This window comes from Sturnira hondurensis, unplaced genomic scaffold, assembly GCF_014824575.4.
Source record: "Sturnira hondurensis isolate 20B ecotype Veracruz unplaced genomic scaffold, ASM1482457v3 Scaffold0013931, whole genome shotgun sequence".
NCBI classification, from domain to species: Eukaryota; Metazoa; Chordata; class Mammalia; order Chiroptera; family Phyllostomidae; genus Sturnira; species Sturnira hondurensis.
The window spans coordinates 1982051-2006593 of NW_028086562.1; the positions used below are offsets into that span (position 1 = coordinate 1982051).

Below are 24543 nucleotides of genomic sequence, written 5' to 3' on the forward strand. Positions count from 1 at the left end.
TGGGAATCAGAGCCAAGATTAATGGTGTGTGTGTCGGGGGGGGGGGCGGCTTTCTGCTGATGGGAAATAGTGTGAGGTTCTCTAAGGTGGGGCCAGGAATCCGTGGAAGTGTCCTGAGCTCATCCTGCAAGCCGGGAGGGGTTAGGGGCTGGTAACTGAGGGGTGGGCACATTGGGAGGCACAGAGGTTTTTTATTGGATGGTTACCAGGTCAGCAGAGTGAGGCAGCTTCCTCAGGGAAAATGCACAGCTGGGAGCACATCAGCGAATTGGGGCCCCTCGGCTAGATGCCCAGTGTGTGGAACGTGGCCTTGGACCACCAGAAGCCCTCTGCTCTCTTAGCCCACCTCCCTGCTATCTTTCCCCCTTTGCCCTCGCAGGCCCCCTGCCCTGGGCTCCATCCTTCTCCAGAGTGGGGTTCACCCGGGAGATGAAGAGATTGGCAGCACCCGGCTCTGATCCAGGAGACTACACAGACCTGCCCTCTCCCAGGAATGAATGAAGAAAAGCTTTTGCTTGGGGCTTGCTGGCAATTAATTTGGATGGGAAGGGAGAGAAAAAATTAGCTACACATCTTTCCAGGCCATCCATCGCCTCTGGGTCATAGCTTGGGCATGGCTCATACTCACCAGGGCTTGGGTTGTGGCCACCTCCCCAAGAGGCCTTGCTCGGGGCAGGCGCAACTCTCCCGGTTCCCCAAAAGCCCCAGGAAGGGAGTGCCCTCCTGGCGAGCAAGTGTGGCCCAGATCAGGTGCAGGTGCTTCCGAGGAGGCCTCACCCCCCTGCTTTTGGCTTGCCGTCAGACAGACCTCTGCAGGTTCCTGATTGCGACAGGGTTCCCCCAGGTTCCCCTCTATGGGTTCCCCCAGATGTTTCTGGCCCGAGGCTGTGAGGTGAGGGTGCCCATTCTAGGTTAGGGAGCCAGCCACGGAGACCTGCGCCTTCTTAGAGTAGCTTTCAGGCCCCCGCAGCTGTGACTGGCTTGGTGGGTGCTCGTTTAACATTCCAGCCTTGCTCCCGAGGGCTCTGGCCTCCATCTTCACCTTTAACAAGCCAGGGCTGTGGGTTCCTTCCCACTCGGCACACATGTCCCAGCTGAGAGCGAGTTTGGGGCCCAGAGAACGGCGAGCCCCCCCCCCCCCCCCCCACGGGTCTGGGGTCAGCGTGCAGGGGCGTTTTGGAAGACGGCATGTGGGCCATGGGAGAGGGTAGCACAGCGTGAGGGAGGAGGAGGCCTGCATGGAGTTTTCTGGAGGAGTCGGACTCCGGGTCGACGCGGGAGTGGCGCTTCCCCAAGTGCGGGCGGATTTCTTCTAAGCTGCTTCCGAAGGGTGGTTAGAAGCGTGTGGGGCCTGAGTCCCAGGAGGGGAGGTGAAGGACCCTGTGCATGTGAGCAGGATGCGCGGGCTCACTGCGGGCCGCTCGGGGACCCTGACACTGCTGCCTTGGGGATCGGGGTCCAGCGCATCCCAGGTGAGGCGGGCGGGCGGAGGGCGGCATTTCCCAGCCTCCCACTGGGCCTGCTCATCGAAGACCCAGCTGCTCGCTTGCCCGTCGGGTCCACGGACGCACGGGCACCTCGATGGCTCCCCCTGTCGGAGCGCTCCGTCCCGACCCTGCACCCGCCGGCTCACGACTAGTCCCCCAACTTGTTCTCTGCTGTTAACTAGTTGCGCTGCCGGAACGATGGGATGGGGTTGCCACAGCAACCAGACTGGACGTCACAATCCGGGCATGTGTGCTGCCCCCCCATCGTGCAGCCGTGCCGCGGGCGCTGCCATCGCCACCCTCGGCCGGCTGCAGACTTGGGCTGTGGGGTGCGAGGGGCGGAGCGGCCCGGGCTTTTCGGGAGCCGAGCGAAGGAGGCCTAGAAGAAGGGGTCGAGACGGGGGGGTGGAAGTTTGGGGGTGTGGGGGGGCAGGCGGCCGCCATCTTCTTGCTGAGGCCGCCTCGCCCGCCGCGCACACCAGTCCGGCAGCGCACGGGTTAAGGCTGGCACCGCGCCCGGCGGGAGGGGGGGCGCCCACCTCCCCTCCCCCCCACGCCGGGCATGCGGGGCCCGCTGGGCACCGAGGAGGAGCTGCCGCGGCTGTTCGCGGACGAGATGGAGAACGAGGACGAGATGTCAGGTGAGCGGGGCGCCGGTTGCAACTGGGGCCAGGGAAGCCAGGGGCTCAGAGACTGGCCAGGCCCCGGGGCTGGGCTGCGCGGGCGGGGCTGGCAGCGTGCTGGTGGGGGTGCCTGGGCTCCGGTCTGCGCTCCCGCCCTGTTGGCGCCGTGCGGCCAAGGGCGCGGGGCTGGGCGAGCGCCGGGGCGCGGCGCGCGGGCGGCCAAGGGCCGGTGCAATTCTTGTCCACCGGGGCCGGGCACAAGCGGAGGGTTGGCGGGGACAGGGGTTGGGAGGGGTCTGTGCTGATTGCCCGGGGCAGAGAGGGGGCGCGGCACCGCTGGGGTCAGCCCGCGTGCCCTTGAAGGGGGCGGGAGTGGTGCTTGGCTCCCGGAGTGGCTCATCCCTGGTTCTCTCCCCGTGCGCCTCTGGCCTCCCGGGGCGGCCAGTCTCAGCCCCAGCCCCAGCCCCAGCCCCAGGGCGGGCTGGGTGCGGCAGGGAGTGCAGGCTCGGACGGCCCCGCTTGAGGACCTTGTGAGCACCCTGGGTGGGGCGGGCTTCCTTCAGGGGCCTCGTGGGCCCGGAGCGAGGGTGTGTGGGTTCGAACTCCTACTCCCCTTCTCCAGCCGCTGGGCGACCGCTGCTCCCGAGCACTTTGCTGGGGCCCCAGGTTGTCCTGGCATGCCTTACCCCCACCACGGTCTCACCTGTGCTCCCTAGACAGCGGCGGTCCGGCCCACCCTGCCCTGGCTGTGGGCCTCCCTCCCGGGCCACCCATCCCTTGCCCTCCCTTCCAGAATTCAGCAGTAACATGGCTGGTATGGCAGGGGCAACCTTGCGTGACTATTCTTTAGTTAACTGCTCACCATTTGTTTGGGACAGTGCCCCTCCTGGCACAGCAGGGGAGGCCCCCCACCCCCGCCCTGTCAACCAGCCCCCCTCTCCCCCTGCTGGGGCGCTCTGACTTTTTAGCATCTGGTTCTGGAGGGACCTGTGGGAGGCCCAGGGGCTCTCCCTGGGGCAGCAGTGTGCTGCCCGCTGCAGAGTACCTTTCCCGGGGATAGAGTGCCCCACAAATGGGTCCCCAACTCCTGTGTGCGGGAGGGGAGATGGGGACCCAGCCAGCAGCTGCCCAGGCTGCTCTACCTCTTCCCCCTGAGGGATCCCCATTGGTGGCCACGCCCACGGGGGGGGCCTCCTGCCTCCCCACCTGTTGGCTCAGGTCCTCATAGTGACTGGGTCCCTGCCAGCGGAACCTGGCCTGGCCCCACCGTGCAGACAGTCTGGCCAACTTTGCAGAGCCCTGCCGGGCTGAGAGCGGTGGGGTGTGGTGGCCTTCGGGGTGGGGTCGCTGGGACAATCCATGTTGCATACTGGGTCCAGGGACACAGGCCCATTTCCTGGAGTAGCACAGAGGCCTAGCACAGGCTGGAAACCTTGACAGCTTCCGACCCCGGAGGCGGGCTCCTTGGCCAGCCCTCCTCGGTGCTCTGGGCGTGGCCCTTTGTGGCACTGATGGGGTCAGTGGACAGCTGAACCCACCTGAGCAGGCTCCTTCCTGGGACTTCATTGACCCCTGGTGGGGGTTCCTGTCCCTTGTGATGAAGACTCTGCCTGTCCCTGGCTGTGTCAGGGTGCCCAGCATGGGGAGCAGAGGGGCCCCTGGAAGTGCCCTCAGGTGGTGGACACCAACTCACTGTCTGGGCCAGAGCCAGCAGGGCTCAGTCAGAGTCACCTGCCCACCAGCTGGCCTCCCTCTCCCTCCTGCTGGTGCCCACAGCTCCAGGGGTGGGGGAGTTGTCCCCAGAGGCCCTGGGAACACGCCCAAAACCCTGCAGAGGAGAGGTCCCACGTCAGCCCTTGTGTCCTGGGGACCAAAGCCCCATCACTAGCGAAACCCCACGTCCCGAGCGTGTCCTGGGCCTCCCCAAGCTCTCAGTGCCTCTCCATGTCCCTTCCTGCTGGTCCACTTCAGAGCCTCCTAATAAGTCCACATTGGCCACCCTCTGTTCAGCAGCCGGGGTCATTGCTGTGACACACGGGGGACCCCCGGAGCACATGGCTCGTCCCACCCTGCTGTCCCCTCAGGCCCGGTTCGCATGCTGCAGGCGCCCCAAGCCCCTTGCTGGGCCCCCAGCTCTGTCCTGCCCCAGCACGGCCGTGACCCCTGCCTGACCTGCTCCCCGCTGCCTCTTCCCGTCATTTCGGTCCACCTCAGCGCCCCCAACCAGAGGACCCCCTAGACCTCCCAGGTCTGGCGGGGCCCCACCCTGTGCCTCTTCACATTCTCTTTTCTTGGCTGCACCTTCTGGTCCCTGGGGTTTTATCCCCAGCTGCCTTCGGGGCCGTCGGGCTGCCCCTGGAGTGGGGCTCCCCCGGGAGTGGGGCTCCCTTGGGCACCAGCTCTGCCTGCAGCCTGGCACCGTGGGTGTGCAGGAGGTGGTTGTGGTCTCAGAGTGTGAAGGCTGAGAGTCCCAGGTCACCCCGGGCCCACGGACACTATGACAGCCTCAGTCCGTGCCTTGGTCTCTCCTGAGGTGACCCCAGCTGACGCCCTTGCCTGGGCCCTTGGAGCATGGACCTGCGGCCATCGGGTTTCAAACCCCTCGGTTTGTGGCAGGAGGCGCTAGCGAGTTGGAGGCTGTCACGCTAGTTGTGAACCTGCAGCATTTGAATTTGTTCCTGGTCAAATCCACTTTCTTTACCCCTGGCCCGTCATCCACCTCCCCCTGGGCAGAATTCTGGTTTCCCACACCGGGCTTTGCCCCACTAGCTCTGTGGCCTAAANAAGTCCACATTGGCCACCCTCTGTTCAGCAGCCAGGGTCATTGCTGTGACACACGGGGGACCCCCGGAGCACATGGCTCGTCCCACCCTGCTGTCCCCTCAGGCCCGGTTCGCATGCTGCAGGCGCCCTGAGCCCCTTGCTGGGCCCCCAGCTCCGTCCTGCCCCAGCATGGCCGTGACCCCTGCCTGACCTGCTCCCCGCTGCCTCTTCCCGTCATTTCGGTCCACCTCAGCGCCCCCAACCAGAGGACCCCCTAGACCTCCCAGGTCTGGCGGGGCCCCACCCTGTGCCTCTTCACATTCTCTTTTCTTGGCTGCACCTTCTGGTCCCTGGGGTTTTATCCCCAGCTGCCTTCGGGGCTGTCGGGTTGCCCCTGGAGTGGGGCTCCCCCTGGAGTGGGGCTCCCCCTGGAGTGGGGCTCCCTTGGGCACCAGCTCCGCCTGCAGCCTGGCACCGTGGGTGTGCAGGAGGTGGTTGTGGTCTCAGAGTGTGAAGGCTGAGAGTCCCAGGTCACCCCGGGCCCATGGACACTATGACAGCCTCAGTCCGTGCCTTTGTCTCTCCTGAGGTGACCCCAGCTGACGCCCTTGCCTGGGCCCTTGGGGCATGGACCTGCGGCCATCGGGTTTCAAAACCCCTCAGTTTGTGGCAGGAGGCGCTAGCGAGTTGGAGGCTGTCACACTAGTTCTGAACCTGCAGCATTTGAATTTGTTCCTGGTCAGATCCACTTTCTTTACCTCTGGCCCATCATCCACCTCCCCCTGGGCAGAATTCTGGTTTCCCACACCGGGCTTTGCCCCACTAGCTCTGTGGCCTAAAGGCAGGTGGGTGAGCCTGCCTCTCCGGTGGGGTGCTGGTGGCCAGGACGCGGCTCAGGGACCAGGGCCCCCGTAGCCTCCAGACCCTCCAGGGTTGGGGTGGGGGTTGGCGCAAGCAGAACGAGTGCCCTGAGTCAGATGGATCTGTGGCTCCACTGCCTGATTTTGGGTGGGCTGCCCCACCCCAAGCCTCGGTGTCCCCGCTGTGGAATGGGGACACAGACCAGCTACCTCACAGAGGGTTATTATGACCCTTAGGTCACAGTGCCCAGCACACAATAGGTGTCCCATAAACTGTGACTGTTACAATTAGCACCCTCTGAGGGGGCGCAGCTGACCTGCCTTCCCCAAGGAAATGCTTTCCAGACTTGCACCTCCACCCAGTAAGCTGGGGGGCGGGGGAGCCTGGCTGGAGGAGGGCTGGGGTGGGGGCCCTCAGTGGGGCTGGAGGGAGGAGGGAGGGGCTTGGCGCTGGGGCCTTTTCCTCTGCAGTTCCCCACCTGGTCGACCCCGCCCTTCCCCAAGCACACTCAGCCAGAGGGTGGGGTGAGGGTGGGCCAGGGGTGATTGGGGGGTTCCCCAATCACTTGGGTGAGTCCAGCAAGTCTCTCCTCTGGCTGGGCAGCATGGCCACTCTGGCCACAGAGACCCTTGAATGGCCTAAGTTCCCCGTGCCCACTGGACCGGACCCAGCTCTGTGAGCCCCTCAGGCTTTCTGGAGCTGAGAGGCCGGGGCTGGGGTGGGGGTGGGGTGTAAGATACTCGTGATCCCCAGGGTCATGGCTTCTCAGCTTTCCCCTCCCCTCACTGGGGAGGTGTGGGTTTGGGGGGATCCCAGCGAGCCTGATGGTGTTATTACTCTGCTGTGGGGAGTGGGGGCAGAGAGACCCACACTGTTCGTCCGGTGGCTTGTGGGATATTCACCTTATTCTAGACTGATTGGACCCTAAGCTCCGTCTGTAATCTCCTGGGTTCATGCGGTCTCCCACCTGTGTATCCCCCCTCCCACCCAGACATCTGCCCATGCAGACATAAAACCAACCTGGGACCCATCCACTCACCAGCCACTGGTGCACCCCACTTCCTGCCGGCCCGCCCACCCACCGCCCATTCGGCTGTGCGTCCCGCCCACTCTGACCGCCCCTTTATGTGCTTCGTGCCCACTCGGCACCCATCTACCCACGCGCGCAGCACAGACGTCTCCAGTGTCTTCTCTGAGCAAGGCACTCACTCAACAGGCCGTGTGGTGCCTCACCTCTGGGGACCTTCTGCGGGCGAAACTCTTGAGACTTTCTGCCTTCTCTCTCTCTGGTCCTGTCCTTGTCACCTCTCCCTGTCCCTTTCTCTCTCCCTCTCCCCATGTCCAGCCCTCTCTGTCTCCAGATCTGCCAGTCTCTCCCCCAGTCATTGGCTGTCCCTCCCTCTCCCTCTTTTGTTCCTGTGTCTCCCTGGCCCCCTCTCCTCCCTGCCCCTCCCTGCCTGCTCTGGGCCCCCACCCCTGTCCTCATCCCACCTTCCCCGCTCTTAGGGGAAAAGGGTGGCCTTGTCCCCGCCCCACCCCGACCTGCCCGCCCAGAGAGTCCGGCCTGATGCTTTCTTTGACGAGCCACTGTTGTGAGGTGATGTCTGGGTTTTGTTAAAGGTCATAAATAAATTATTAATCCTCTGCCGGGCAGGAGGACTGCCCCGCCCCCATTATCAGCAGAGGGCTGTGACGTGGCCGAGTGCTCCAAGGACCGGTGGAGCACTCGGCCAAGGATTGGTCAGCCCTAGGGTGGCCCTGAGTACCCCTGGCCTGGCAGTGCCTGGACCAGACACCCTCCAGCCTCTGCTGCCCACCATTGCTCCCTGCTGTCCCGACTGGGCGGGGGGGGGGGGCCCTCCCTGGACTCTGCCCACCGTTGCGGGGCCCTTGTCGGGCCTGCGTTGGTACTTTCACACCTGATTTCCAATGATCTGCCCCCGTGAGAGGGGCAGCCATCGTCCTGTGTTAGGGGGTGCTGGGGTGGGGTGGGGAGTGTGAGGACCCCCTGTCCCCAGGGCTGGGGAGGATGGTTGGTGCTGAGCTGGGTCCCTGTAGCTGGCCGATCGGCTGGCTTTCCTAGACCTTGGCCACCAAGCTCTTGCCCCGACCCCTGGACCCCTGTCTTTGCCACCCCAAACCCTGGACCCCCCAAATCAGACAGCCTGACTTTTCTCTCCACTATCCTGTGTTCGTCTTTGCAGCGCTCCCTGCGGGGGCTGCATTCTTGCCTCTGGGCGGGGGTGAGCATGGGACCGTGGGCTAGCTCCAATGACCCCCCAGGGACCCTGTGTCTGGGGGGGGTGCAGCCTGGGTCACCTCAGCATCCCCAGGGCCCCAAGCTGGGCCCATAGATCGTGCTGTTCAAGTGCATCCTGAGCAGAGGGCAGGTCCGACCTTGGAGAGCGGCCTGGCCTGGGGGGAGGGGCAAGGTCAGGCCCATCTGGCTCCATCCCTGGCCAGCAGTGAAACCGAGATGTGGGCAAGGGAGGAGGACGTCCTTCGAGCCTCAGTTTCCCCATCTGCACAGGGGGGCAGTAGTCGTGCCGCCTCCCAGGTAGCTGTGCAATGAATATGAATGTACACAGGTTACCGGCACGGGGGACTGTGGGACCCCCACTGGTACACAGTGGTGGCCGTGGCCGTGGAGAAGGACCCGCTCAGCTCCCCGGGGCTGTGGCCCACCTGGTAGAGGGGGCCCTGAGTTGGGGAGGGGCCGGGGGTAACTTAGGGGAGAAGCAGGACCTCTCTGTGCCCTGGCAGACTCCCTCCGCACGGGTCCCCCTGCCTTTCCTCCGCCCCAGCCCCCACCCCAGGCCTGCTCTGACCTGTGGGCCCAGCAGGTAGGAGAGGTAACAAGGCTGGTGGGCCCTGATTATCACCTGGCTTGGGTCGATGGAGCCTTGGGCTGGAGAGGCAGGGCTGGTGCAGGAGGCTGTGCCGGGCCTCCAGGAGCCGGCTGGACAGGAGTCCTGAGGCCTCTTCTCCCCGGGACCCTCACCCCGGCCGAGTGGGATTCCCCCCTTACTGCTGGCTGTGTGGGGCCCGGGCTCCGGAGGGGTGGTGGGCACGGGGCAGGGGTGCTTGGACGACTGCCCAGTCTGGTTTCAGAAAGCTCAGGGCCCCTGCAGAAGAGGGAGGTGGGGCTGAAGCTGAAGCGAAGACAGGCAGAGTGGGAACCATGGGGGTGGGGGAGCAGGTCACCTCGGTCAGCGCTGGGGTGTCCTCAGGGCCACCAGGAGCTGTGAGAGCGGAGGAAGAGCCTGTCAGGGATGGGGGAGAGCAGGGGGGGTTCCCATCCTTGTGCGCCAGCCCTCGAATGTTCTTGGAGGAGGAGGGGCTCCGTCAGGCACATGGGCCCTGAGGTCTTCAGGAATGGAGAATGGGGCTGCCTGTGGGCCGAGGGTTTGGGGCCTTGTCCACTGAGGCTTGTTCTGGGTGTGGGTTAGGGCTAGCCGGTGCCCCTCCCCCTCAGGCAGGGCGGGTGCGGCCCACCACACGTCACAGACTCCCTTCTAGAACCTCCTGCAGCCACCTGTACATCTCTCTGTTCTGCTGTTCAGTCAGTGCCCATGTGCTGGGCTGGGGGACTGCCCTGCAGAGGGGACAGGGATGTGGAGGTGGCAGGAGGCGGAGGGAGGGAGGGAGGGGAGGGAGGGGAGCGGGCCCCTCCCGATTGCATCAGCGCGAGCCTGTTACATAACGCGCTGGGCACCGCCTGGGCGCGGGGGCGGCTCTGCCCAGGCGGTCTCTGCCTCCCTGCAGCGTGGAGAGGCAGAGGCAGTCTGGGGAGCAGGCAGAGTGGACAGCCCTGCTCCCAGCCTGGCTCCAGCCAGCCCCATCAATGCCCCTGAGACCTCTTCACTCCAGGACTGCTCTGGGGGTCCCTGTGCATGTTTTCAACTGGCTCCAAAAACCTCTGCTTCTCCCGCAGCAGGGCTCAGGGACAGGATGGGGTCACTGTCTAGCCTCAGCCTGTCCGAGCAAGGCCTGTCAGCCTCAACCCAGCTTTAAGCCTGCCCCTCACTGCCTGGCTCTGTGCCCCGTAGTCCGGGCCAAAGCCACAGCAGTGGTGCCCCCTCATCTGGTCAGGACCACCACACTGGCCCTCCAGGGACGGCCAGCACGCAGGCTGCCTCCCCTGGGGCAGTCCCCTATCCTGCCTGAAGTCTGTTCTCTCCAGGGCTGTTTGCCCAGCAGGAGGGGGAGGGGCTGGCTCGGGGGTTCCAGGGGGCTATACAAGACAGGAGGGCACGTGTGCCCGGGTGGGGAGGCCACAGGTCCCTGGCCACCCTGGAGGTGGGCCCCAGTGCCAAGGGGTGGCCAGGTGCTGCTGTAGCCGCACCTGCCCCTGGTAGGGAGTGGGGTGCGTGGGAACCAGCCCCTGGGGCCTTGGGTGCGGGCAGGACGTCCACTGGGCCACTGGTCCCTAGCGCCCTCTAGCAGCACCCCCAGTGGGGCAGCGGGAGCCAGGAGAACCCCTCTGCCTTGGGGGGGGGAGAAGGGGGTTGGGGGTGAGATGGGGGTGACCCATGGGAGGACAAGAAGGGCCTGAGTTGCAGTGTCCTGGGTGTGCACCCTGCTGTTCCAGCGTTTGTGGCATGTGGTCGGTGTGGTGACAACCTCGAGACAGGGAAGGTTCCTGGGTGGGGGTGGGGGTCTGTCTCCTTAAACCAGATCCCCCCCTCCCTGGCCAGGTGGCTGAGTTGGCTGGACCTTCGTCCGGTAGACCAAAAGGTCAAGGGTTTGATTCCCAGTCAGGGAACACACCCAGGTTGTGGGTTCAGTCCTCCATGGGCCCATGTCTGGGAGGAGACCAATCAAAGTTTCTCTCTCCCTCTCTTTCTAAAAGCAATGAAGAAAAAAGTCCTTTGGTGAGGATAAAAAAATAAATAGAAATAGACTTGATTCCCCTGCTCCTGGTGGCACTGGCCCTTCTCTGGCTCCTCGGGGTCTCCTGGGTGGCAGTCCCTGGCTGGGTGAGGCTCCCTGGCTCCCTGCTGTGCCCCGCCCCCACTGCCCCCCCCCCCTCCCCCCCCCCCCCCCGTCTCTTCTCTCTTCTCTGCCCCTTGGTGCACACGGGGCAGTGAGGGGACCGGGAGGGCAGGCTGGCTTCGGCGCCTGGGGCTTCTGGCTGGCAGGGAGCTCTGGCTCTCTTGTGGGCGTCTTTTGTGGACTCTTCAGAGGTTCTGCTTTGCTTCTGGAAGCTTCCTTTGCCCTGGGGCAGACGGATGTGTCTCTGCTTCGGGTGGTTCGTTGTTCCCGCATTTGCTTCCAGGAGGATTCTCCTTATTCTCCTGGCTGGTCCAGTCCGGCTCTCAGAAACTGGGGGCTTGCTGCCTGTTTGGGGGTGGTTGTGGGGGCCTGTAGCGGTGTGGGTGTGGCTGGGGGTGTGTATCTGTGTGGGGGTGGTTGTGGGGGTGTGTATCTGTGTGGGTGTGACTGGGGGTGTGTGTCTGTGTGGGTGTGGCTGGGGCTGTGTATCTGTGTGGGGGTGACTGGGGGTGTGTGTCTGTGTGGGTGTGACTGGGGGTGTGTAGCGGTGTGGGTGTGGCTGGGGGTGTGTATCTGTGTGGTTGTGGGGGTGTGTAGCTGCGTGGGTGCGTGTGGTGGGGAGAAGTAGTGTGATCTTCAGTCCCCCAGTGGGGGTCCTGGCACCCTCCCAGCTGGCCTCTCCTCCAGGTCCCAAGGCACTGGCAGTTCAGCTCTCCGCGGTTCTGGGGTGGGTGACCTGGGGTGGGGGTCCTGTCATCGGGCACCCCGGAACGCCCAGCTGGAGGGGGCTCTTAGAACCCCATGGGGCTGCTTTCTCCCCAGGGAGCCCAGCAACAGGGCTGCCTCGTAGCTGCTTACTTGGACTCAGGACGTTGTTCCCAGAGCCCTGTCCAGCTGGGGGGGTGGGGGTAGGTGGGGGCCTGGTGGTGACAGCGTCCCGTTCTGCTGATTAGGGAAGGAGCCACGGGTCCCCAGGTGAGGGGGTGAGACAGCCCACCAGGGCTGGGCTTCTCCCAGGGCTGGGGGCTGGGAGGGGCTGGGTGGAGGACCTGTCTGGGGATCCTCCCCGTGGGCCGAGGGCCGAGGGCTGGGGGCTGGGGAGGGGAGGCCCAGCGGCTGTGACCTTGCAGGGCTGGTGGCAGAGGAGCTGGCTGTGTCTGCAGGCCCCGCCTCCCGTTCTGTGTCCCTGGGGGTCTCTCGGAGGGTCCTGGCGGAGTAACCCCTCCCCTCTGATTCTTCCAGAAGAAGAAGACGGTGGCCTTGAGGGCTTCGAGGACTTTTTCCCGGAGGAGCCTGTGAGCCTTCCCAAGAAGAAGAAGCCCAAGAAGCTCAAGGAGAACCGGTCCAAAGGGAAGCGGAAGAAGAAGGAGGTGCGTGGGCTGGGGCAGGGCTTGCCGCGGCCTCGCTCATGCCTCCCTGGTGCCTCCCTGGTGCCTCCCTGGTGCCTCCCTGGTGCCCCCCTGGTGCCCCCCTGGGCTGCAGAGCAAGCTCTGGGCTCCTGGCCCAGCTTCCTGCCTCTTCCCTACCCTGGGGGGGGTGGGGCCAGCATTTCTCATCCGGACTGTCCCCCACTGAGGGAGACCCTGTGGACTGTGGGGCCCTGAATTTTCTGCCCCATCCCTCCTCTGATAACACCTCACCTGGGCCCTGTGGGTCTGTCCCTGTGGGCAGAGGGAGGCAGGGGGGCCCGGGGGGAAGGGCCTGATTTCCTGGTTGAGGCCACGGCTGCATTTGTGGGGGGGCCTCACCCCCCACCCCCAACTCCATGTGTGTTGGGCTGGTGGTGGAATCCAGGGGCCTGGGGCCTCCAGGCAAGGGCAGGAGCCTCCTGCAACCGTCGTCCAGCGCCTCTCCAGAAGCTTCTTTTAGGGACAGGACAGGGCCTAGGTCAGGACAAGGGGTGCCATTGGGCCCTGTCCTTGGTCTCAGGGCTTCAGACTGGGTCTCCCCCCCAGTTCCCACACGCAAATGAGGGACTGACTACCAGGGTTGCCAGGGGCTTGTGGGCGCCCCCTTCTCCTCTCCTCGCCCCAGGCAGGGCACAGGCTGCACGGCCCTGGCCGCACTGCTCTGGCCAGGAAGGAGGCTGGAGGAGGGCAGTGTCTGGACGGGTCTGCAGCGCGGAGGGAGGGCCGAGCACGCCCCCGACCCCAGCATCACTCAGCTCTGCTCCCACTTCTGGACACACCTGAACAGTGTGTGTCTCTGGCTCTGGTCTGTCTGTCTGTCTGTGTCTCCTCCACTGTCAGCCTCAGCTGGGCCCCTGCCCTATTTATGTCTTGCAGTCTCCTGTCTCCCTTGCTCTCTTCTCACTACGTTCCATTTCTTCCTTCTCACTCCCCCCCGACCCCAACCGCCTCATTCTTTCCATGCCCCCTCCCCTCTTTTCCTTGCACTTGCTCCTTCCTCTGTCTCCTGAGACGCAGTTAAGGTTCTCAAAGGGCTGGAGGAAGGGCAGCCTGGAGCTCTGCAGATGGCCTGGCAGTACCAGACAGGCCCCCAAGGCCACCCTTGGGCCATTGCTGTCCCCTCCCTTGCATTGCTAAGAGCCTGGCTTGGCCAGCTGGCCGATCTTAGAGGGTCTGGAGCGTGCTGAGGCCAGAGGGCGGGATCCCCGTGGTCGTGTGCCCACCCCCCACCACACTGCGGGGGGGGGTTGCAACATTTGCTGCTCTCCGTCTCCAAGCAGGTGGCCCCAGGACAGGCGGTGGGGGGTGGGGGCGCAGTCGGACCAGCAGCAGTCTTGTTTTTCTGTGTGTGTTTGTGGGGGGGGGAGGAGACAGGCAGCAAGTCACAGATTCTGATTTACATAAAATAGCCGGACTGTGGCCAGAACCTGAGCATATGTAGATGAAGCTCCCTGTCAGACCCAGCGCAGGAGGGAGAAATGATTTCAACCTGTACTGCAGTGGTTACCATGGCAACCAATTATTCAGTGCTAAATTATAACTGTTTATAACAGTCGTGAATGGGAAGGCTCATATTCGATTCTTTCTTTTTCCCTCTCAATCTTGAAGGACCCCAAATTGAGAATGACCAACTCTCTGAGTCCTTCCTTTTGAGTTTAAATGTCTCATTTTTCGAGATATGGCGTGTGCTGAGCACTGGGTGTGGAGGGAAGGGAGAGGGAGGAGAGGGGCGGCCTGGATCCGGAAACATCTGCAGAGCTGGGGAAGAGGGGGGCGGGTGGGGACGGCTCACTGGGGTCCCCCGGGCCTGCTCTGGGGGCATGCTGTCCTCTGCGGGCCTGGGGCTCAGGGCTGGGACCCCCTGCCTGCCCCCGGCTGCTCCCATGCACCACCTGGGCATACTGATTAAGGCAGCTTTGCAGACGGATCCTGTGGGTGCTCCAGGTCCACTAAGATCCTTTTCCATCAAGTACATCCGTGTCCCCATGCCCCAGGCTGCCTCAGCCCAAAGGAGAGTGCCAAGGTCAAAGCCCCCACTGTCGTCCTGCATTCAAAGCCCAGGGCTGAGGCTGGTTCAGGGCATTATGGGTCTGTGCCTGCTTCTTCTCCCCTGAACGTGGCTTGGCCCGCAGTCCCCCTCTGTCAGTTTCAACGTACAGAATTAACCCTGGTTCTGTCACTCCTCCTCTTGCCACCGGCTGAGGCTGCATCCCCCGAGGTCCTGCCGATGGGCCACTGCCCTTCCCCTCATCCCTTCTCTGCAAGGAAGATTTTGAGAAGAAAAAAAAGAGGCTCAGGTCCAGGAGTGTCCAAATGGCTAAATGCAGAGACGTGCTGTGGATACAGATGTTGTTCCAGTGGGAAACCAATCTCCAAAGACGTGTCCTGCACCCCCCCCCCCCAACCAGACCCTGGGTGTGGGCAGGAGGCCTTGGATGAGGTCCTGGTACAGGGGGTGGGTGGGTCTTGGAGGCATGTACTTCCTCAGGTTGAGGGAGATGGCAGGGCACAGAGGGGGTCAGAGGGCAGGCAGGAGTGGGGGGCAGAACTAGGGAAGCAGAGCCCTCTCTTTTAAAGGGCTTCCCCCAGAGCAGTGAGGGCAGGGGTAGCTGTCTGCCCCTTCCCCGAAGCTAGGGGTCCTGCCGAAGCTCCAGCTCCTCTCTCCAGAAGGTCTGTGCCCTCTGGCTCTCCCAGGTGGCCCCGGGGTGAACAGTGGGCCAGCCCTCCCAGCAATGCCCGGCGTGGGGCCTTCTATCAGGCCTGCTCTGTCTCCTTCCCTCCCTCCCTCCCACGCCCTCCGGCTCTGTGTTGGAGTTGTGCCGGCCACTCCTTGTCTCTCCTGCATGTGGGATGTGGCAGTGCCTGCTTCCTGGCACACGCTGGGGTCCACCACCCCTGAGGGGCGGCCACGGCAGCCCCTTCGTTGGTACCTTTTCCCCCCAACTGGCGCCTAGCTGCCAGCATGCTCGGATCTGCAGAAACGGGCCCGAGGCCTGTTGTGTCCCCCAACCTGGTCATCTCTGCGGCGTCTTCGGCTTCCAAGCAGAGGTGGGGTTGTCATCCTGGGTAAATGTTTAAGGTCTCCCCTTCCATGATCTCCTAACCACCCTGTGCGCCCCCATTTCCGGTGGCTGAGGTCAGGGTGCGGCAGTGACTGGCCCAGACCCGAGGGTAGTGAGGGTCAGAGCTCTGAGGGCTTCTCTGTCCTGTAGCCTCCCCAGGGAGGCCCAGGACCCACTGTGGGTCCTTCTTTCTCATCCCTGGTCTGGTTGGTGGGGTCTGTCCAGGGCCACGGAAGGCCAATTCTGCTGCCCAGCCGCCCTAGGTCCTGCTGCCGCTGTCCATGGTGCTGAAATATGTGTCTTCTTCCTCCTCCTCCTCCTCTCATCTTTACCTTTGCAGAGGTGAGGGCTGAGGGACAGCCTCTCTCTCAGGCCTCTTGGAGGGTGGTCTTGCCAAGCTGGCCGATTTCTGCACCCTTGGGGGATGTGGCCGTTCCTGTCTTACCCCCACCTCCCCACAGGACGGAGGCTGAGCTGGGGAGCCAGAGTTGCCCTCGAGGCTGTCCTGCCCCAGGCAGCAGCCGGGACCTGCACTGCTCCTGGGGCCTGGCATGGCCAGTGTGTGGGAAACACTGGGACTCAGGAAAGGGGCAGAGGCCAGCTGGTGGCCTGCTGGCCCACTCACCAACTCAGCACTGGAGGGGCACCGGAGTTTTGGGAGCAGGGAGCTTGGAGCTAGGGGACAGCAGAGCTGAGGAAGGGTGGGGAGCCTGTGGGCCAGTCCTTTCCCAGATGTCTCTCTGATGCAGGCACTAGTGGGGTCCTTACAGTGTGGCTGCAGAGGGCAGACGCTGGGCTGGGGGCCTCCTGGAGTCTCCTGAGCACCCCACTCCCCTGGGTGCCCTCCTTCTCTTCCCTTCTCCCTCCTCCCTCTCCTCCTCCTCTTAGGCCTCTCTCCCCCACGACGGTTTCTGAGCTCGTTTTTCATCTTTCTAGTGCTTCTCCGTCTCTCCCATGCTTCTTTCTGCTCACCTTGAAAACAGTAGACAGCCCGTGCTGGCGACCAGAGTGCCAGCGCCCAGCCTGCCTCCCTGCAGCCCTAGCCAGGAGGGGCTGGGAAGGGCTTGCATCTGCCTGGAAGGGCGGCTCTCCCCAAGGGGCAGCACCTTTTGGTGGGGATGCTCAGGGCTGGCACCTCTATCTCCCTGTGAATGGGCCATTTTATGCTCCAGTGGAAGGGGAAACTAGGGAGCCACACTGAGGAGCTGCCCAAACGACCTTGTCTTGAACTGTGGTGCCACGGCCAGGGTGGGGCGGGGAACAGGGGGAAGGGGGGCTTGTGCCCAGTGGCTTCTGGAGAGCCCACAGGCAGGTGCTGCTGGGCTGTGGGCTCTGCGTCAGTCACAGGGGGCCCCCACATGCAGGGCTCTGTGGGGGGCTTACATGGCCAAGAGGAGAGGGGAAGGAGGGGCTGGGGACCGGAGCCCTGGCAGGGTCATTGGCTTTTCTGGCCCACTTTGCTTTTGGGCTCCTGGGTCCAGGTGCCATCCCACAAGACTCTTCCAAACCCCAAGGCCCAAAGAAGGCTACTTCTGACTGGAGCCGAGCCCCAGCCTCACTGCAGGGCGTCCCCAGCAGGCTACACTGAGCTGGCCCAGTGGGGAAGCCTGGCTTGGGTGCACTCCTACTCTGTGCCACCCCACCCCCCAGCCTTCAGGGTGAGTGAGGCCCTGTAGCAGCCCCTCTGGCTGGGCTTCGGGGCTGAGCCCTGAGCAGCTGGGCGCTGAATGGCCTCGAAAGCATGGCCGGTGGGCTCTCCCAGGAGCCCACTCCTAGGGCGGGCCCGCGGCCCAGCACCCCCGGCGGCCCCTGGGCCCCTGCTGCCCTCAGCACGCCCTGGCCTTGCAGGGCAGCCACGATGAGCTGTCAGAGAATGAAGAGGACCTGGACGAGAAGTCGGAGAGCGAGGGCAGCGACTACTCCCCGAACAAAAGGAGGAAGAAGAGACTCAAGGACAAGAAGGAGAAGAAGGCCAAGCGGAAAAGGAAGGCTGATGACGAGGATGCCAACGACGACGGATGCCTCAAGGTACCCCCGGGGCCGGCTAGGGGGCCGCCTCCCAGGGCACACCTGCTCGTAGGGCGGAGCCTCCTGCTGCCCTTTCTCTGCCTTCCTGCCCGGCAGCCCCGTGGGCCAGGACCTGAGCATCTCTCCCAGGGCCTGTGGGCGTGCAGGTCCTTCTTTCTCACCCCTGGTCTGGTTGGTGGGGTCTGTCCCAGGGCAACGGAAGGCCACGGGCGCTCAGCGGAGGCTGGGTACTGGCCCGTGAGAGAGGCTACAGCCACGAGCCTCAGACGCACATTTGAAAACACGGTGGACCAGCTCCGGGAGTTTGGGGCGGACGCCGTGCAGCCTGCCTCTCTGACGTCTGGTCCGAGATCCTGCCTGCCGGAGCTCGCGGCTCTTTCTGAGAGAGCAATGGTCTGAGCTCACGCACGTGTCAGGGACCTCTCGCCTGGGGCAGGGTGGGGAAATAAATCAGTGAGTGGAGCCTTTGCCAGCAGGGAGCCGCGGGACGGCTCTGCCTAGAGTAGAAGGGCACTGTTGCTCCGCACAGGCCCGAGGACCTGTGCCGGAGGGCCTGTGAGAGCGCCCGTCAGGGGGGCATCTTCCCCGTGGCCCTGGGGAGGCTGCACCATGGGGGCACCTCTGGTGGGGGGGGGCAGAGGACTCAGCCCAGGCCACCCAGGACTGAATGGGCTCCTGGGCTGGCCTGGATTGAAGGACAAGTGCTCCGTAAATATGAGTGCGGTGGCCGTTGGGAGACGCGGAAACAGTGGCTGTCAGTGCCTGGCACCGGGGAGCCCCTGCGTGTGCTGGCTCCCGGAGGGACTGCGCCCTCCCCAGGTGTGCTGTGAGCCCTCTGTGACTGACACTAGCTGAGGGGCTGGTGGCTCTGAGTGGTGTTGCACTTAGTGGAGTGATCCAGGTGATCCTGTAACGATGTCATCGGCACATGCACATGCCGCTCTGTGTCCTGGTGGGACCCAAGGCCAGGGAGCCCCCAGGAAGGGCTGTGTGGGGTGGGGGCAGGTCAAGCTGGGAGGGGGTTCCACCCCTGAAGTGTCACCAAGAACAGGGGGCCAGGAAGCTCTGGGCATGTAGCAGAATGGAAATAGTGGCAGCTCAGAGCTTCTTGGCCACCTACTGCCCCATCCGGCAGGAGGGACAGCAGGCCTGGGTCCTGGACATCCACACTGGAGACCCAGCACCCCCTGGACTGGGCAGGGCCTGGGGCCTGGGAGTGGTGTGTGCTGATTGGCCGAGGGGATCAGTGGGTGGGGCTGGGGCAGGGCTGCCTGGAACAAGCTGGGAACAGGTGCGTTGTCCAAGCACTCCTGCTGACCCCTTCCCTCCTCCTGTGAGGCAGATGCTGTTACCCCTGTTTTACAGACAGGGAAACTGAGGCAGAGGGGTGCAGTAGCTCCCCTCACTGCCAGTATGTGGCAGTGCCAGGGTTAGGAGCAGCGTCTGTCTAGCTCCAGAGTTCGAGCGCGTACCCAGCAGCCCAACCCCGCTCCTCTCCCAGGCAGCCCGGGGTGGCCCGGCGATCTGACACTCAGGCAGGCTGTGTCATGATCATGAGTGCACTGTGTGCCCTGGGGAAGTCACTCACCCCCTTGGGCCTCTGTGTCCCATCTGGAAAGTGAAGCAGCAGCGAGGGACCCTCTTGGGGTTGTCCTGTGTCCCTACCCTGGCCAGGGCACACCTTTCTGGCCCTGGAACCTGGCAGTAGCCTGTCCTTTTGTGGGGCCCATGCATAACTACCAGGGGACACCCTGGGGTAGCCTCATTTCTCCCCAGCACGCCCAAGGCAGCCCTGGGCCTGCTGCCTCCCCAGGGCCATCTGCCTCCTAAAACCCACTTTCAGGGTGCTGTCCCGCCCCAGAGCTGACTCCTGAAACACAGTCCTCCCAGAGGGCCAGTCCTGTTCTTCCTGTGCTGGGGACATGTGTGGTCTCCCCTAAGTCCCTGCATTAACCCCCCAGGCACTTTGTCCTGAACCTCCTAATAAGGGGCTGGGGACTGGCTGTTTTGGGATGTTTTCAGTGGTGGCTGAGAACTGCTCTTGTTAAGTCATAGGCACGGTCCCCCTTCCACCTGGCGAGGCCTCCTGGGGGGCCCCTGGGGATGAGGGTGCAGGTTAGAAGGACCTGCCTCTGACTCTACCCCGACCCCTGTGCTGGCAGGAGCCCAAGTCCTCGGGGCAGCTCATGGCCGAGTGGGGCCTGGACGACGTGGACTACCTATTCTCGGAGGCCGACTACCACACGCTGACCAACTACAAGGCCTTCAGCCAGTTCCTCAGGTGGGCTGGCGGCCGACAGCCAGGCCTGGGCAACCACAGGTGGTCAGAGGGGCAGAGCCGGCTCCTGGGTGGGGATGTGGTCCCAGTCAGTCCCAGGGGACTTACTCTTGCAGGCCCTCTCAGCTCTGGCAGACAGCAGCGCCCGCTGCAGGTCCCCCTCTCTGGCCCCACAGGTCTTGCAGGTTCTAGACACCCAATTAATTAGAAGATTGCCGACCATGTAAACAAGGAGTGGAGCGTTTGGGGGGTGGGCTGCTGCCTCAAGCTTTGTCCTCTCCCCGGCCGCCNACACTCAGGCAGGCTGTCTCATGGTCATGAGTGCACTGTGTGCCCTGGGGAAGTCACTCACCCCCTTGGGCCTCTGTGTCCCATCTGGAAAGTGAAGCAGCAGCGAGGGACCCTCTTGGGGTTGTCCTGTGTCCCTACCCTGGCCAGGGCACACCTTTCTGGCCCTGGAACCTGGCAGTAGCCTGTCCTTTTGTGGGGCCCATGCATAACTACCAGGGGACACCCTGGGGTAGCCTCATTTCTCCCCACCACGCCCAAGGCAGCCCTGGGCCTGCTGCCTCCCCAGGGCCATCTACCTCCTAAAACCCACTTTCAGGGTGCTGTCCCGCCCCAGAGCCGACTCCCGAAACACAGTCCTCCCAGAGGGCCAGTCCTGTTCTTCCTGCACTGGGGACATGTGTGGTCTCCCCTAAGTCCCTGCATTAACCCCCCAGGCACTTTGTCCTGCACCTCCTAATAAGGGGCTGGGGACTGGCTGTTTTGGGATGTTTTCAGTGGTGGCTGAGAACTGCTCTTGTTAAGTCATAGGCACGGTCCCCCTTCCGCCTGGCGAGGCCTCCTGGGGGGCCCCTGGGGATGAGGGTGCAGGTTAGAAGGACCTGCCTCTGACTCTACCCCGGCCCCTGTGCTGGCAGGAGCCCAAGTCCTCGGGGCAGCTCATGGCCGAGTGGGGCCTGGACGACGTGGACTACCTATTCTCGGAGGCCGACTACCACACGCTGACCAACTACAAGGCCTTCAGCCAGTTCCTCAGGTGGGCTGGTGGCCGGCAGCCAGGCCTGGGCAACCACAGGTGGTCAGAGGGCAGAGCCGGCTCCTGGGTGGGGATGTGGTCCCAGTCAGTCCCAGGGGACTTACTCTCGCAGGCCCTCTCAGCTCTGGCAGACAGCAGCGCCCGCTGCAGGCCCCCCTCTCTGGCCCCTCAGGTCTTGCAGGTTCTAGACACCCAATTAATTAGAAGATTGCCAACCACATAAACAAGGAGTGGAGCGTTTGGGGGGTGGGCTGCTGCCTCAAGCTTTGTCCTCTCCCCGGCCGCCTTTTTCTCCCTAGTTCTCCTGACCTGGAGGATGGCGCTGGTGCTACCAACCAGATGTGGGAGAAGAGGGGTGGGTCCTGCCGGGGGTTGTGGGGGTCTCACCCTCCTGCCTCTCCCCGACCCCGCACAGGCCGCTTATTGCCAAGAAGAACCCGAAGATCCCCATGTCCAAAATGATGACCGTCCTGGGAGCCAAGTGGCGGGAGTTCAGTGCCAACAACCCCTTCAAGGGCAGCTCGGCGGCGGCAGCTGCGGCGGCAGTGGCTGCGGCTGTGGAGACGGTCACCATTGCCCCTCCGCTGGCTGTCAGTCCCCAGCAGCCCCCCCAGCCTGTGCCCATCCGCAAGGCCAAGACCAAAGAGGGCAAGGGTAAGCTGCGGGTGGCCAGGTGCTCAGCCTGCTGGCCGGAGCCCTTCCAGGCCCTGTGGCCTCGTACAGCTGGGGTGGCTGGGGCAATCTCAGTCAAGGGCCCCGTGCCGTGGTTGGCCTTGACCCACATGGCCTTTCTCAGCTCTGTTGCAGTGGCATAGAAGCTCCTGTTCTGCCTGCCTTTAGGGGCTGGGGGAGAGGTGGGAGACGGTGCTCAAAGCTTGGGGGGGGTCTTGCCCTGGCCCCTTCCGACTTGGGCATGGAGGGAGGGAGTGGGGAGGCCCAGGCTGAGGAGGGTCAGCCTCTGGAGTTTGGGGCTGCGGCACTCCCAGGGAGAAGGGGTCCCAAGTCAGCCCCTGACCCTGTTGCCCGAGCAGCGAAAGGTCCTTGGAGCGATAGACGTGCATTGGCGTGGGCAGGGCCAGCTTCTGGGTCATCCTGGAAGCAGGTCCCGTTACAAAGTTGGACTCAGCAGGGTGTTTGGGTGGGGATAACAGGGACAGCAGAGGCTCTTTGCCACTTGAGGTCCCCTGGAAGGGACCTCCCCTGGGGGGCGGGTGTCAGGCCCCATTGCTGGCGGCACAGCGATCTTCCCAGGGCTCTCGATGGTGGGGTCACTGGCAGCTCAGCCAGTCTGGGTGCCCTGACTGGGTTTTGATGGGGGACTGAGGGGATTCAGGGACTCCCTGTTTCAGCCCCAAGGAGCCTGCGTGCTGGTACGATGTGCCCCTTCCCCAGGTCCCTGCAAGGCTGGTATGCAGTGTGACCCAGGGCAGAGCCCGCTCCCTGCTTGCCCCCTTGCCGGCCTCTGTCCCGGGCCCCGCCCTGCTTCCTCATTTCCTCTTAGGCTCCAGCCGCTGAGCTATTGATTCTCTGGGCTGCCCGCTCAGAGCCTGAGAAATTGGAATAGATTTTCCTTGGAGGTCACAGCTGGGCCCCCAGCCCCACCTGCCTCCAAATAGCATGGTTGGCCAGGGCCTGGAGCGAGGCCACCTGCCTCCAGGCCCCCACTGCCTGGTTCAGCACAGTGGGAGAGGCTGCTGGGGAGCGTTACTCCCCAGGTGGTTATTTGTTCCGTGGGCATCTCCATACAAACAGCTTCCACCCCGCTGGCCACTCAGGAGCCAGCCTTTGCGGGCGGGGGTGGGGGGCGGTGGCGGAGGTGAGAGTGGTCTTGGGTGTTGCCAGCATTGCCTGGGCATGACGGTAACCCAGACCCAGGCCGCTTCCTGCCCCAGTCTTCTGGGGTGCAGGTGTGGCCCACAGGCGGGTGGGCCCTCAGTGGTCCTGCTGGTGTGGCTCCCTGGGGGACAGCTTCTTTCTGGGGAGAGGGGACAGGACAGGGCTGTCCCCCAGATGGCCAGTGTTTCTGCTGTTTGTGGGACAGGGGTGTCCCAGAGCCGGGGGCAGAGCCTGGGTCCAGTCACTCTCTGGCTCCCCCCTCGTGGTGCTGTGGAACTGTAAGCAGGGCATTGTCTCCCTGGGCCTCAGGCTGCTGGAAAGGGCCACGACCCAGCGGCCTTGTCTCCTTGGCCCCCCCTCCATTCCCGGGAGGGCTGAACAAGGCGTGGCCCTGTTCCTCTATGACTTTTCAGGGCCTGGAGTGAGGAAGAAGATCAAAGGTTCCAAGGATGCCAAGAAAAAGGGCAAGGGGAAAAAGGTGGCGGGGCTCAAGTTCCGCTTCGGAGGGATCGGCACCAAGAGGAAGAAGGGCTCCTCGGTGAGCGGGTCGTGGGCGTGTCTGTGTGAGCACGTGTGTTTATGTCTGTCTGAGTGTGTGTGTGAGCGTATGTATGTGAGCGTGTGAGTGCATGTGAGAGGGTGGACTGGAAGGTGAGGGTCAGTGTGGGGGTGAGACAGCGCACCCACAGGTACGAGGGTGCTTGGGAGTGTCTGTGGGTGTGTGTATGTGAGTAGCCCTGAGACGTTTTGCGTGCGTGTGCAAAGGTCGGGGTGACTGCAGAAAACGGGGTTGTCAGCTCATTCTCCTGAAGTGGCCTGGGGGCAGTCCTCCCCTCTCCCCACTCTTGTCCCATTCTGCATGCAGGTCTGCTGGGCCTCGCTCTCCCCGTCTCACTTGGGGGAGGCCCAGACTAGATCCTTCCCAGGGGCCCTGGGCTTGGACTGGGGAGTGGGGGCTCAGTCCCGGCCCCACTGCCCGCAGCTGCCGCTCAGTCTGGATGATGGGGCCTGGGTTCCTAAGGTCTGCTGGGCGGCTGGGCCCCAGCAAGGGCAAGCAGGCACCCTTGCCCTTCCAGGCCAGCTCTATGTCTGCTCAGATTGACCCTAAGGGGCCCATCGCTGGAGCATTTTTTACTACTTCTCTGCAGGGGGTGCCCTGGGCCCTCCCTTCTCCCTGGAGGGCATTCACCCCCCCCCCCCCCGGGCACAGAGCACTTGTTTCCCTCACCTCGCCCCATTCCTGTAGAGGGGCGGAAATGGAAGCCATGTCTCTGTCCCTTCGTAGAGGCAGGGGACAAGTGCTGAGTTTAGACTCTCTGGAGGGGAGCATGAGTGGCAGGGGTGGCCCAGCCTGGGGCTGGTGGCGCGGCTCAGCTCAGCAAACGTGTGTCTAGTGCAGACTAGAGTGCCAGCCTCTCTGCCTAGCCGTGGTGGCCCCGCTCCAGAAGGGTGTGGGCGTGTACACTGGGAGAGGGCCAGCGACAGGCAGCTGGGCCAGGCCTGGCACACGGGCTGTGCAACAGGTTCAGTTAAGGAGAGATCTGGGAAGGCTCCTTGGGGGAGGTGTCCTTCGAGGTTCCCCTTGAGGGGTGTGTAGTCGTTGGGCAGGGTGGAGGGCACAGCCTGGAGAGAGGCACTGAGGTGGAAAGTGTGGAGACTGAGGGCTGGGGAGCAGGGCTTCAGGAGGGTCACAGACTCTATGCTGGACCTTTGGGGTCTCTGGCTGTATGTAGGGACTAGATGGACCACAGGGAACCGTGTGCCTCCAGAGCCTCCATGGTGCCCTGCCCCCCACCTCTGCCCAGGCCAGGGAGGCCTCTGGGGATGAGGCCCAGGGCGGGCTCTGGGCTCACGGGCCCTCCGCTGCCCCGCAGAGCGAGGAGGACGAGCGGGAGGAGTCGGACTTCGACAGCGCCAGCATCCACAGCTCCTCCATGCGCTCCGAGTGCTCCGCAGCCCTGGGCAAGAAGAGCAAGAGGCGGCGCAAGAAGAAGAGGAGTAGGCTTTTCTGTCTGCAGGGTCCTCGTGCCGCCTTGTGGGTGGGGGGGTGGGGTGTGCGAAGGCCCTCTTTGGGAAACAGAGGGAGCCATCCTCCTGCCTTGGCCTCCTCCGGGCAGTTGCCTTGTGCTTCCTCAACCCCCGTGGTGTCTGAGGTC

The 24543-nt window shown here is 63.9% G+C and overlaps 1 protein-coding gene across 3 annotated transcripts in view; it reads left to right on the plus strand.

Annotated features, from left to right (window-relative positions):
- Nucleotides 1-1943: 1943 nt before the first annotated feature.
- CHD5 (chromodomain helicase DNA binding protein 5) overlaps nucleotides 1944-24543 on the plus strand; it is a 54346-nt gene continuing 31746 nt past the window's right edge. For all 3 annotated transcript variants that reach the window (XM_037062082.1, XM_037062083.1, XM_037062084.1), the window contains exons 1-7: nucleotides 1944-2128; nucleotides 11972-12099; nucleotides 17049-17228; nucleotides 19391-19509; nucleotides 20967-21205; nucleotides 22801-22925; nucleotides 24262-24385. In XM_037062082.1, coding sequence (XP_036917977.1) covers nucleotides 2050-2128; nucleotides 11972-12099; nucleotides 17049-17228; nucleotides 19391-19509; nucleotides 20967-21205; nucleotides 22801-22925; nucleotides 24262-24385 — 994 coding nt within the window. In that variant the 5' untranslated portion in view covers nucleotides 1944-2049. The remainder of the gene's footprint in view (nucleotides 2129-11971; nucleotides 12100-17048; nucleotides 17229-19390; nucleotides 19510-20966; nucleotides 21206-22800; nucleotides 22926-24261; nucleotides 24386-24543) is intronic.